Source organism: Nelusetta ayraudi, unplaced genomic scaffold (assembly GCF_046127955.1).
Source record: "Nelusetta ayraudi isolate G7.1 ecotype Tasmania unplaced genomic scaffold, CSIRO-AGI_Nayr_v1 ptg000088l, whole genome shotgun sequence".
NCBI classification, from domain to species: Eukaryota; Metazoa; Chordata; class Actinopteri; order Tetraodontiformes; family Monacanthidae; genus Nelusetta; species Nelusetta ayraudi.
Window position 1 is genome coordinate 862,501 of NW_027466138.1, and position 12,153 is coordinate 874,653.

Below are 12,153 nucleotides of genomic sequence, written 5' to 3' on the forward strand. Positions count from 1 at the left end.
AAACACGGAGAGCAGGACGTTGGAGTCACGAGAGAAGGGATAGAGTGACGAACAATAATAATAATAATAATAACTATTATTATTACTATAATCCTATTTCAACACATTGCAGTCCAATGAAAATGAGTGTAAACGTGTCGGTTTGCAGCTTGTCTCTGCTGTTACTGCTGGAATGTGTCCGAGCCGAGCCTGCCTCCGACCTGCAGGTGAGTGTGTGCGTAGTGATGCTGCGCTGCCTGGACCGGGACCGGACTGCATGGCACTGATCCTGGATGCTGCTTTAACACTCATCCACGTGTGTTATTCCCGCATTATCCACCGCTGACTTGTGCTTCTCTGCCTCCTTTAAAGAGTTTAAAGCGAATGCTGGTGGAGGAGATGAACGGCGCGGCGCCCTTCCACCACCTGTCGGAGGTGGAGGCGAAGGAGAAAGATGCGTTCACGGACAAGTCGCTGTTCGCCGCTCCGGAGAAGCGACCCTGGGACTCCTCCGAGCCCGGCAACTCGGCGCTGGGGGCGGGCAAAGGGAGCATCCTGGCCAGGCTCCTCAAGGACCTGATGAGGACCTCCAAGCGCTCCTGGAGCCGCTACAAGAAGGGCGGACAGAGGAGCTGCTTCGGGGTCCGGCTGGAGAGGATCGGGTCCTTCAGCGGGCTGGGATGCTGAGCGGTAGGAGACTGAAAAGAAAAGAAAAGAAAAAAAAAGAATCGAGAGCGGGGATTGAAATGAGCTTCTCTGCGTTTTTGTATGATGGCAATGATGGCAATTTAAAAATAAATGAATGTTTTATTCATTTATTTATTTATTATTTCATTTGGTTGAAAATGTTTAAGATAAGGTTTATCTTATCTTATCTTATCTTATCTTAAACATTTTCAACCAAATGAAATAATAAATAAATAAATAAATGAATGAATAAAAAATCGCTAGATTTAGGCGTGATAATAATAATAGCCTTATAGAATACTATTACTACTATTATCACTTATTTTTTTTAACAAACTACTTCTATAGTAGTTTGTTAGCCTTTTGAGAAATTAATTTGAGATTGACACAGTCACATATTAGGAAATAATATTTATCAGACACATGATAAATATTAGTCTTATTTATAATAATAATGATGATAATACTACTACTACTACTACTACTACTACTACTACTACTACTACTAATAATAATAATAAATCCTATTTTTTGGTCATTTCATTATTCTGCATACCACTTATTGATATTTCTTCGCTGATAAGATGTTTTTGCTGCAGGTCAAGTTGTGTGCAAGCGATCTAGCTGCAACAATAAGGTGACATTGTTTTTTCTCTGCAGGTCAGGGGGAGTTTTATTGCTGCTTATCGTCAATGTGGACGAGCCAGCGGTGAAGCTCCAGTCAGTCACCGACCTGAAGGACGCCACCTGCAGTCTCCTCCAGGCTTTGTTACGATGCTGTGGTTTCCTTTGAGCTGTGAAATAAGTTATTTCTAAATGTATTTATTATTTTCACGTTTCGATATTGTTGTCTTCTCTTCTTGTCATGAAATGTATTAAAATTATTTTGCATAACACGAAAGTCAATTTATTGGGGTGTGGGGGAGTGGGGGGGGGGGGTCGCAGGGGGGACTCCATTAGACAGGGACTCTTGTCATGCAACACTCACAGAAATAAATAAATAAACTGAGTGGCTTAAAATCACACTGAATACAATCGTATTCTATCATCCTGCCACATTGTGCTTGGACAGCTTCAGAGAGTAGTAGAAGTAAAATATCAATCAATCAAATCAATATGCCAAGCCGCTCATGTAATAAGTGTGAAGCGCCCGCCAGGGTTTGCAGTCACCCGCAAGTTGCTTCCATTTATGATGTTGTTATTAGGAGCCCACTTCAACATCATAAGAGTCTGTTTCCGCTAATCACTGCTAATCACTGCTAATCTGCTAATCTCTCCCTTTGCCATCTGGTCAAAGCCTAGAAAAAAGATTTACTTGACTCGCCAACATTCATTGTGACAGTTATTGACTGGCTCATCGAAGGACGCAGCATTGCCAGTTTCAATGCATTCAATTAAAATCAACCGTCAGTTTGTCTTTAATGAGCCTTGTTGTCTTACTGCGTGGAATTGATCAAGATATTCGATCAATATTGGGAAAAATTATGCAAACAGATATGCAAAAAAAAATCTCTAGATTTTTTTGCATTTTGGATTTTAGAACGGGTCACTGTGCACAATTCTGACGTAGTTTAATAGTTTTTATCTATTTTTGTTTTATTCTCTTGTACCTGCATGCCGTCCTCACACATTGTGTCGCTGACTAGCAACATTTCACTGCTCTGCGTATGTTCCATACATTGTATGACTGATAATGAAGCTACCTTGAAGAGCCACAGCGTGTCTCAGTGCTCTCTTTGGTGATCAGCTCAGCTACAGAGCCGTCCCGCCTGCACTTCATGAGTTCATGGATTATTTTTTTTTCCCAGTTGATGGCTGATCTCCAACTCCAGTTCGCTTCCCGCCAGCAGTCACGCCACATGACTGGCGTGGTTCTTCTTCCCGTAGCTCAGTGACAACAATGTTCCATGTTTCTGAGACAAAGTAGCCAATGGAAGCAGCAGTGTCACACGGATGGCCTATATCTAAGAGACAAGGCTTTAAAAGGGGAAGCTTCCTACACTTCCTCTTATCAGAATCAGGTGTCAGGAATGCCAATACAATTCCTGGCATACCTACGGCTCAAACCTGTGTATAAAAGAGCCACCGTTTCCTGCTGTGAGCTTCAGCACTGACAAAAGAAATCAGAGCAACAGATGATCAACAGCAACAGCAGACACCTGAACAAAACAAGACAAGAGATGCATTTGTCTGCCTCCTCCTTCTGCGGCCTTCTGCTCTTCTTCAACCTCCAGCAGTTCAGCACACAGCCCATCAGGACCGGACTGACTGGCCCGACTGGTCTGACTGGGACAGATATTGACATCCTGAGGGTGAGTCCACATGAAGGATTTCTAATTGTAGGTAAATAGGAACATTAAGTAATTGGAAGTAGGGATATTTACTTCAGGATGCTTGTGTTTGACAAAGTTCTGCTAATTTTTCCAATAGAGCTCAATGGTCTGATGTGAGCTCATTGAAATGTTAGGGAGGATATTAAAACAGAAGAACTTCAGCAATCTGCAGCCTGCTTCTGAAACTGCAGTGTATCATGGTTTCAATATTTCTCAACTTTATTTTTCAGCTCTATAATTATGCTTGTCTTTGATTTCAGACGATTCTCGACAGATTAGAGGAGTCAGCGTCACGACAGAGTGAGTTGGACCAAAGAGGCATTTCCACAGACAGAGATGAGGTGCAAAGCATGGAAATGAAAGAAGAAGCAGAAGAAGCAGCAGCAGCAGCAGCAGCAGCAGCAGCAGACAGCCGGCCATCCCCCAGTGGCCTGGATGCAGCGGAGATCAGGAAGTTTTTCTCAGCCAGAAACCTGAAGAACGTTCGCAACGACCCTGCCAGAAAATCCTCCGGCTGCTTCGGCCTTCGGATGGACAGAGTCGGCTGGAACCCCCTGGGATGCCCAACTATTGGCAAATACAGTGAGTGTGTCCCCACTTCAATACCAAATAGCCCCTATGTACTATTAATATTAGTAGTAGTAGTAGTAGTAGTAGTACTTAGAGTGTTGTTGCTGTTGCTGTTGTTCACAAGAAAAAATCCTGATGACCCATTTTTCTTTTCTTTCAGATCCAAAGTGAAGATGAACTCCGATCGGAACCCCTGAACTGCAACGTCTTCGCAAATTCCTTTTCTTTTCTTATTTATTATCTATTTATTTAGTCAAATTATTTATTGAATCTTCCTCGTGGCTCTTGTTTATTTCATTTAAAATGCTTGTGAAGCTATTATTGTGGTACTGCTGATGATATTACACAGTGTGTTTTTTCCCCAATTGCATGTATTTGAACTCAGTGTTGCTGGAGAAAAAAATCCTGCTGGCATTAAAGTTTTGAAAAAAAGTGATGTGACGGTGCTGCGACTTTCATTCACATCTTTCATACCATCCAGAACAGAGCAGGTGGTTCTGTTCATTAGTCAGCTCTCACCTCTCACCTCTGAGCCTGGACGCAACAATGATGCTGTCTGCTACTGAACATCACCTGCTTCAAGATCTTTGACTGAAAACACACACACATGCACACATGCACACACGTGCACGTGCTTGTCCAATTCGGTCACATGATCACTGATCGCTTGAAAAAAAATGACAACTCACTCCTGGCACAACAGCGGAGAGAAGGAGAGAAAGATGTTCAATCTGTTATCATCCCTATCTATATAATAGTATGCATAATAATAATAGTAACATAATTCTATAAAATAATATAATAGTATTACTAGTGAACTAAAGGATAAATAAAATACAGTATAGCAAAGAGATAAATAGTCCCATCATGCCATTCAAGAATCTTGTTGGAGACGTTGCATAACATTAGATGATACAGTTTGCTGCAACTTTCTTTACATGAAATAAAAAAAGGGATGTAAGTGTGATATGATTTAGAAAAAGTGTTTTTATTTTTTTATTTCCATCAATTAAAAATCGTCCAGATTAAAAATTCAATGGGCCCCGAGTGGCCCCTGGGACGTATTTTGCCTGTGCCTGGGTTAGCCAGTTTTTCTCTTAACCTACTACAGGGACTCCCCCCGAAAAATGAGAATATCAAGTAAAAGTTGTTTTATTTTGGCAATTTAACATAAAAGATGAAAGCAACACATTTTATTGAGCCATTCCACGCAAATTGACATCTCAAGCAGTTCCTTGTTGTAACTTTGCTGATTAAGATTTTCAGCTTATTAAAATTTGAGTTTTTTTTTGTTTTTTTTAAGCTGCAAAACCTGATCAGCAAAATGCAAAGAAATAAAAACTTGAAATATATTGATTTGCATATTATTCCTTTATATAATATGTCACATTCACCTTTTAAGTTGAATTGCAGAAATACAGCAACCTTTTCAGGATATTCTCATTTTCTGGCACCTGTATATAACATTGGAGTGTAGACGATAATGTAGATTATTTGCGTGGTGAATACAGCATTCCAGTCGTTGCACAGCTGAGCTCAGAGCTCCAAGGTGGCTCCTGAGCTCATGCCACTGGTCAGTGTGACGATGTACAGACACCTTGACTGTGTATGCAACTCACACGGAAACACACACACACACACACACACACACACACACACACACATGGACATCACCTACCACCAAGCACCACTTGAAGAGACATCTGACCTGCTGCCTTATCCAGCAGGAGTGTTAGAATGCACTTGAGGTGATCTACAGGATGATTCCTGTAAATGAGTGACTTCATGTGTTGGTATGTGCCTGTGTGCCGGCTGATGTTGGATATAAAAGCCGGTAGTGGTGCGGGCCGGGCTGTGGTTGCCCGCAGTAGCAGCAGAGGGTCAACATGAGGATGGTGGTCCTGTGGGGCCTGCTGGTCCTGCTGCAGCTGCAGACGCTGGTTGGTGGCCACACGCTGGGAAGGCCGGCCTCTTCTGCCAGTGAGCTGGATCAGCTGCAGGTACGGACTGACACCTACACACTTTAGGAACACTTGTTTGTGTCATGGCTATGTTTTAAAGTGTGTGTATCTACATTTTATACTTTTATTTGCAAAGGTTAAGTGTAGATTGTAGAAATCATTTGGAGTTGGGTTTGCAAAGGTTTTGCAGAGGGCTTTTTTGTTCAATTCAATTTTGACTTTGGAATTTTTTTTTTGCCAAATATGTTTTTTCTCCCTTTGTCTGTTTGTTTCAATTTCTGCTAACAGCACACAATACATGCAAGGTAGGTGAATTGGTGACTCAGAATTGTGAGGGGATGCTATTTTTTGTTTGTACGACTAAAAGCCTTGACCAAGTCATGACTGTGACTTTGAGCCAGACCACCAAAAAGCAAAGATGGTCAAAGTCTTTTCACCACAGGATGTTGAACTTTCCACTTTGCACTGAAATATTTAAAACTTTAGAACCAACTTTCTTACACTTGCTTTTATCTAAAAGTCGACCTGGGCATCCTCCAACACATCAACAGTCTTTTCCCTCCTCATCACCAGGACTTGCTGGAGCGCTTTGAAGAGACTTTGGCGGAGGCGGTCCAGGCCGGAGACTCAGAGAGTGACTATGAAGCCAACGAGCAGGAGCCGGGGCACTTCGGCCAGGAAGTGAACCCGGAGCAGCAGAGGGACAGACAGCCCTTAGCGGGAGGAAGGTTCCAGTCACCTGTTGACAGCCTCAGCAGGACCGCCAGCGGCAGGAGGAGCCACCTGCTGGACCTGCTGATGAGCAGGAGAAGAGCGGCCAGCTGCTTCGGAGCCAGGATGGACCGCATTGGAAATTCAGGCGGGCTGGGATGCAATAGTGGAAAGGGTAAGACTTCAAGTCACGCAATTGAAGCAATTTGACTTTGAGATCATGGTAGTGAGGACATTTTGGAGTTATGAAGGCTTTTTTTTTTTTTTTTGCTGGTTCTCGCAGTATTTTCCCTGACTAAAATGGTATTTTAAAGGGGGAAGTCTTGGTTTTAGTGAACAGTTTAGAATAAGGTTTTAGTTGGGTTAGGATAAGGTTAAAGGTTAAGTTAGGGTGAGGGGCTAAGGGCTGTGTCGATACAAAAATATCTTTACAAGTGTGTGTGTGTGCATCCTCGATAGCCTTGACTACCAAACCCTCAAGGTGGAGGCCCTCAACAGAATATATAATATAATAAGAATAAGAATGCCTTTATTTATACCACATCGGGGAAAAAGGTTCTAGCAGCATGTACAGTAATTAAAAAAAAGAATGCAAATAGTAAATTAAGAGGATATAAGGAAATTATATATATATATATATATATACATATATATATATATATATATATATATATATATATATATATATATATATACACAAATTATTTACATATCTGTTATCAATAAGTGTTTCATTTAAGTCTTAAATCTGCTGTCTGTTGATTTGTTTTTCCTCCTCTTCAACAACTGCTTGCTCATAAAGACAAATGTTATATCTATTAAAAAAAAAGTTTGGCTACATGAGGTTAGCATTGAGGCTAGCAGTGTTACTTCCCAACAAGAAGGTGTAAGGTTCATATTTTCTATGGTTGTGTCTATATATGTAATATGTTATATGTTAACATGTAAACTTTGTTCCCACCAGGTCCTTTAGTTTCCCCCCAAATCATTAAAAAAAAAAATAAAAAAAAAACAACCACGTGCTTTATATACTTGACAGGTCTTGGTCTTGACTAATAGTGTATCAGTGGGCTTGAACACCTGCTCTGGAGAAGCTGTGGATCTGGACAGTCTGTTCGTCTTCTATGATGTGGTCTTGTTATGTGCTGAGTGGGAAGTGTTTTAATGAATGAAATAACTCGCCACGACTTATTCACCACCAATTGTGTGATTCTTTTTGTGCTTGGTTCATTTCTCCACCAGGTTAGTGTGACTGTCTCCTGGAATGAAGGACACACACACACACACACACACACACACACACACACTGCGTTTGGGGTTTTCTCTCTTCTTCCACTCAAGAGGCAACACAAAGGACGCAAACTGGATGTTTCAAACATAACTGTATGTATATCCAAATGTATTTTTTTTGTGTGTGTCTGTTTCAAGTAACATAGAGTCTATTAATAAACTGTCAAAAGAATTCAACACAGCCATTTGATCGCAATGTCACACAAACACCCTAAGAGTGGAATTCACACCACAACTATCTGAAGGGTATTTTTCAAAAATTAATAAACTGTTGTTTTGTTTAGATAATTGACGTGTATTTTGTGTTAAGTGTTTCATCTTTGATCTCCAGTAGTCTGAAAGCATGAAAAAGCCTCAATGAATCTGTACTCGTGTAAATAAATGTGTTTGACCAACTGTGTGTTTTTGTTTTTTGTTTTTTTTTGTCATTTCTACTCTTATAATCTGATTTCGCAGAAGATACAATGAAATTGCGTGGTATCCTTAATACAAGAGTAACAAGCCGAAGGGAAACCAGTTTACACAATAACCAGGCTCAAAAGTGGTGACAGAGAGGCCACAGACAGCTGCATGTTTGAATGGTGGTGTGGTGGGTGGGTGAATGTGAAAGTGGATCCACATCACAAACACAACGTTAGAAACAGAGGAATCGTGAGCAGAGAGTGAGGACCGCTGGCAGCTCAGCTTTAGCAACAGTTAGCAGAGCGTTGCTAGCGCTGGGCTAGTAGGCCACTGGTATCTAGAAATATCGACCTCAGCGGCTCTCCTGCTGCCATGAGTGGGAAAAGGAAAAAAATAAAATAAAAAATAAATAAAAAAAGAGTTTCTTAAACTGCCCGGTGCATATTTCTCCCAGTACACTTCATGTATATACTGATCTCATGTGTTCTGACCTTTCAAACGCTTGTTTTGTTTCGCTCGAGCTCGTGACATTTTCTCTTTACTGTTCATACCGCACAATTTCCCTATTTATTCATTTTGAAAACAACGCAAACCTAACGCTGTACAGTTGTGTGCAATGTTCCATGTTGGAGCGTTACAGGTGGCCACCGTGTTGGTGTGGCGCTGTTATCGTTACGTAATGCCTGATTAAGAGTTCGGCAATTGTTTCATCAAGCCTGTTGATTGTGCAGCGTCTTCTCTGAACCCTGGTTGAACACAATAACAAGGCTACAGAAATAACTCTGAGGACGACTGCAAATGTCGTGGCTGCATTCACAATTGTTGTCATCCAGGCCATCGTAATGTTGAAGGGGTCCGTTTGGAACGAGGGGCGAAACTTCCAAGATCGCCAGAACTGGTCCAGTTGCCTGTTGTGAGGGCGCCCCCTAGCGACCTTTAACACTCAGTGCACTAACAACCTTTGAGACGCTGCTTATGTCATAGATATAGTTTGAACCTGTAAGTGGTATAAACTCTCCATTCACACTCTACCTGCCTCTACCTTCAATGGATGTCATTGGATGTTGGAATGAAACTCAACTATGTCAGAACAACCACGGTGCTGCGAGGCGTCACTACAGAGGCACCGCGAGGCAGGAAGCAGCGAGACAGAAAGAAATGGAGAAAATAAAGAAAACGGAGGCTCGTGTTTTTCTGGAGTGTGAGGCAGCAGGTGAGTTTCAGGAAAGGAGAGAAGGTGCGTTTCACTGTTCAACGTGGAAGACAACTGGCGGAGATTCTTCTGACCAACACACCCCCAGTCTCTCTCTCTCTCTCTCTCTCTCTCTCTCTCTCTCTCTCTCTCTCTCTCTCTCTCTCTCTCTCTCCCTGTCTCACACACTCCCCCCTCCAGATCTATGGAGTGCGTATTAATCCTATTTAAATCTCAGCAGCGGCTGAACGAGCTGCCATGTCCTCCAGACGGCTGCTGGAGGTCCCTGGGAGCTCAGTGGAGCGGTGCTGCTCTCTCCGGAGGACCGTGGAGCTGCGTGGGGATTTTAGAGCCGCTGAAATGTGGACAAATCAGGAACTGAGAGGTGAGTTGTCAGAAAAAGGACCTGTCCGCACCTGTTTATGCTCTCTCTCTCTCTCTCTCTCTCTCTCTCTCTCTCTCTCTCTCTTCTCTTTCTCTCTCTCTCTCTCTCTGTAGCCTTTTTATTTATGACAATCACAAATCAAATGTATCAATCTATTTCTTCTATAGAAGAAGAACAGGAAGGAAAGAAAGAGACGCATTGCTATGTATTTAAGAGCAAACAACCAAACCAAACCATTCCACCGTGCGATGGGACAGCACTGTGTGTGTTTTGTGGCACCCTGGCTTGTCGCTCGGAATTGAAGTTCGAACTTGTGGCTCCATTAGTCTACAGTTTGTTGACATTGCAGGCACCTGCCAACGCTAGAGATTTAACAGCCTTCTGTCACCCAGCACCAGGAGTTCCTCTGCCCAGTCAGTCAGTCAGTCAGTCAGTCAGGCGTTGCTGGGTTGAGCTTCAAACTGGAGGTTGTGTCTCGTCAGTGGCCTTGAAACTGTACAGCTTTCTCCTCATCGGCTGGTTTGATGTTTTCTGAGGCTCAGGACTCAGTAGTGTCTGTTATGTCAGTACAGTCTTGTTTTCCCACATGTACTTTTCATTATACCTTACGAAGCACTGAAATATTAAGGTTAATCATGCTGGAAGTTAATAGCTAATGAACCTAAGACAAGGACTCAAGGAAAGAGACAATATTCACATCACTTCATATTGTTTCTGTAGTGTCTGGATTGATGCGTAAAGACATGCGGTCTGCAAGAGCAGGAGTTGCTGTACTAATACTAATACTAATAGGTGCAACTTTTGAAACTGCAGCACTGTGACACTTTCACAGTGTCTGCATTAGCCATTTCAACTGTGTGTCTGCTGACTGAAGGATTTTCAGCCACTGATGAAAACGTGACCTCTTATTGTAAAACATTTCATCCAACACTGACAGGTTTTTTTATTCTAGACGCTCCAAAAATTTCTCGGGCCCTAAACCTTTTTGACGATGATAAAATTGCATCTTTTAGTGACTTTAAAATCAAGCCTAAGAAACAAAAACTGTAAGAAGCCTTTATGTTCTTTCTTTATTTTCTTTCTTTATTTTTTACCACGGTGACCTGGCCAAGGTCCATGGTGACTCAGCAGCTCAAAACCCGGCATGGAACTCATCATGTGATTGTCACACAGCACAACTGCTCAGCTAGACACGCAGTTTTAAAGGAGTTTTTATTATTTTTTATAAAGAAGTCCTTTATCAGACTTCAGGAAAAAAAACATTTTGTTTTTTTGTTGCTTTGTGCAGATCATCTGGCATCTGGAGTCAAAAGTCACATCATAATATTCTGGACTCAATATTGCACTAATGGCTTACAAAACCTTTCTTATCCCTGCCTCTGCACATTTAGGCTGTTTTTTTGCAAATCCGCTCTTGTTGGTTTGTTGCATATAGATTGACTTGAATGTTTCTTGTCATTACTGTAATGAGTGTGTAGTTTATTTTGAAAGATTTTTAGTGCTGCGACAGCGTTGTTTACCAACCTATTCTGTTCTATCCTATTCTATTTATAGAAAATCTTCCTCCCAGCCTTCCCCAAATCCACGGTATCGATCGATCAATCAATCAATCAATCAATCAATCAATCAATCAATCAATCAACTTCTACTTATAAAGTGCTGAATCACAGTCAGATATGTGCTGAGCAAGCATGAAGTGACAATGGTCAGATAAAAAGTTCTAAATATTAATATTATTGTAAAGATAGACATGTAAAATATGTATTAAAACCTAAAACTGGTTATTGACTGTTCAGACTGTTGAGTCCTGAGCTGAGCTGGAGGTGAGGACTCCGGACTGGCTTCTCCAGCTCCTGAGGTCAGCAGCCAATAGCAGCGAGAGGAGAACCCTCAGCTCCAATGAACGCTCAGCTGACAAACTGTATGTTTTACAAAATTGAATTAAATAAATTATTAATAATAATAATAATAATAATAATAATAATAATAATGATAATAATAGTAATAATAACAATGCCTTTTCATGTTTTTGTATCCAACTGAATGTGTTGCGGCACCATTCAGTGAGTAGCTCACTCAGTGTGGACATTCCACACACTCTGTTCTCATCAAAGGGAAGCTGAGCTCCTCATGTCTCCACTATTGTCCATTGAGTCTCCAGGCCCACAGTATCTTCACCAGAATGGCCTCTTTTCTCTCATCCATCCAACTGCATTATTCATCTCTTTCGTCACATTCACTGCAACACAAGCGGCCGTTGTTCTCACTGCTCCTGTCTGCTATGTGAATATTTACATCTCATCTCCTAATAGTGCCACTTCTGAAAGATTGGAGTTTTTATGAAGGACGTGTCAGCTAATTGTGACGACCATGAACGGAGGATTACTGAATTATTATTTCTCCATCCCAACAACGTGTAGTATGTTGAATGCACAGTCTTCAAATACAGAAACAGATGGGATTGTGCTGATATGGCATCAACATTAAATACAAGACCTAGAACTGTGATTCAACTAGGGTATGTTTTTGTTTTTGTGTAAGTGCCTTGTTGTCATCCCACTGACTGCGAGTGTGGGAACGGACGTGTCTGGATTCGCTCTGCAGGAATGTGGCACATTCCGCTGCCGCTGGGAAGATGCAAGA

General features: G+C 41.7%; 3 protein-coding genes across 3 annotated transcripts in view; all 3 read left to right on the forward strand.

Annotated features, from left to right (window-relative positions):
• nppal (natriuretic peptide A-like) overlaps nt 1-1,547 on the forward strand; it is a 1,828-nt gene extending 281 nt beyond the window's left edge. Inside the window, exons 1-3 of the mRNA XM_076045925.1 lie at nt 1-206; nt 352-669; nt 1,327-1,547. The exon at nt 1-206 is cut by the window's left edge and continues 281 nt beyond it. Of these exons, the coding sequence (XP_075902040.1) occupies nt 117-206; nt 352-666 (405 nt within the window). The 5' untranslated portion in view covers nt 1-116 and the 3' untranslated portion in view covers nt 667-669; nt 1,327-1,547. The remainder of the gene's footprint in view (nt 207-351; nt 670-1,326) is intronic.
• A 1,258-nt stretch (nt 1,548-2,805) lies between these two features.
• On the forward strand, nt 2,806-3,994 carry nppb (natriuretic peptide B). Its single transcript, XM_076045896.1, has 3 exons — nt 2,806-2,978; nt 3,260-3,581; nt 3,738-3,994. Exons 1-3 carry the CDS (start codon nt 2,847-2,849, stop codon nt 3,764-3,766), a joined length of 483 nt encoding a protein of 160 aa, XP_075902011.1. The 5' UTR covers nt 2,806-2,846; the 3' UTR covers nt 3,767-3,994.
• A 1,433-nt stretch (nt 3,995-5,427) lies between these two features.
• nppa (natriuretic peptide A) lies at nt 5,428-7,929 on the forward strand. Its single transcript, XM_076045960.1, has 3 exons — nt 5,428-5,569; nt 6,104-6,416; nt 7,484-7,929. The coding sequence occupies exons 1-3, from the start codon at nt 5,456-5,458 to the stop codon at nt 7,486-7,488; spliced, it is 432 nt and encodes a 143-aa protein (XP_075902075.1). The 5' UTR covers nt 5,428-5,455; the 3' UTR covers nt 7,489-7,929.
• The last annotated feature ends 4,224 nt before the right edge of the window (nt 7,930-12,153 follow it).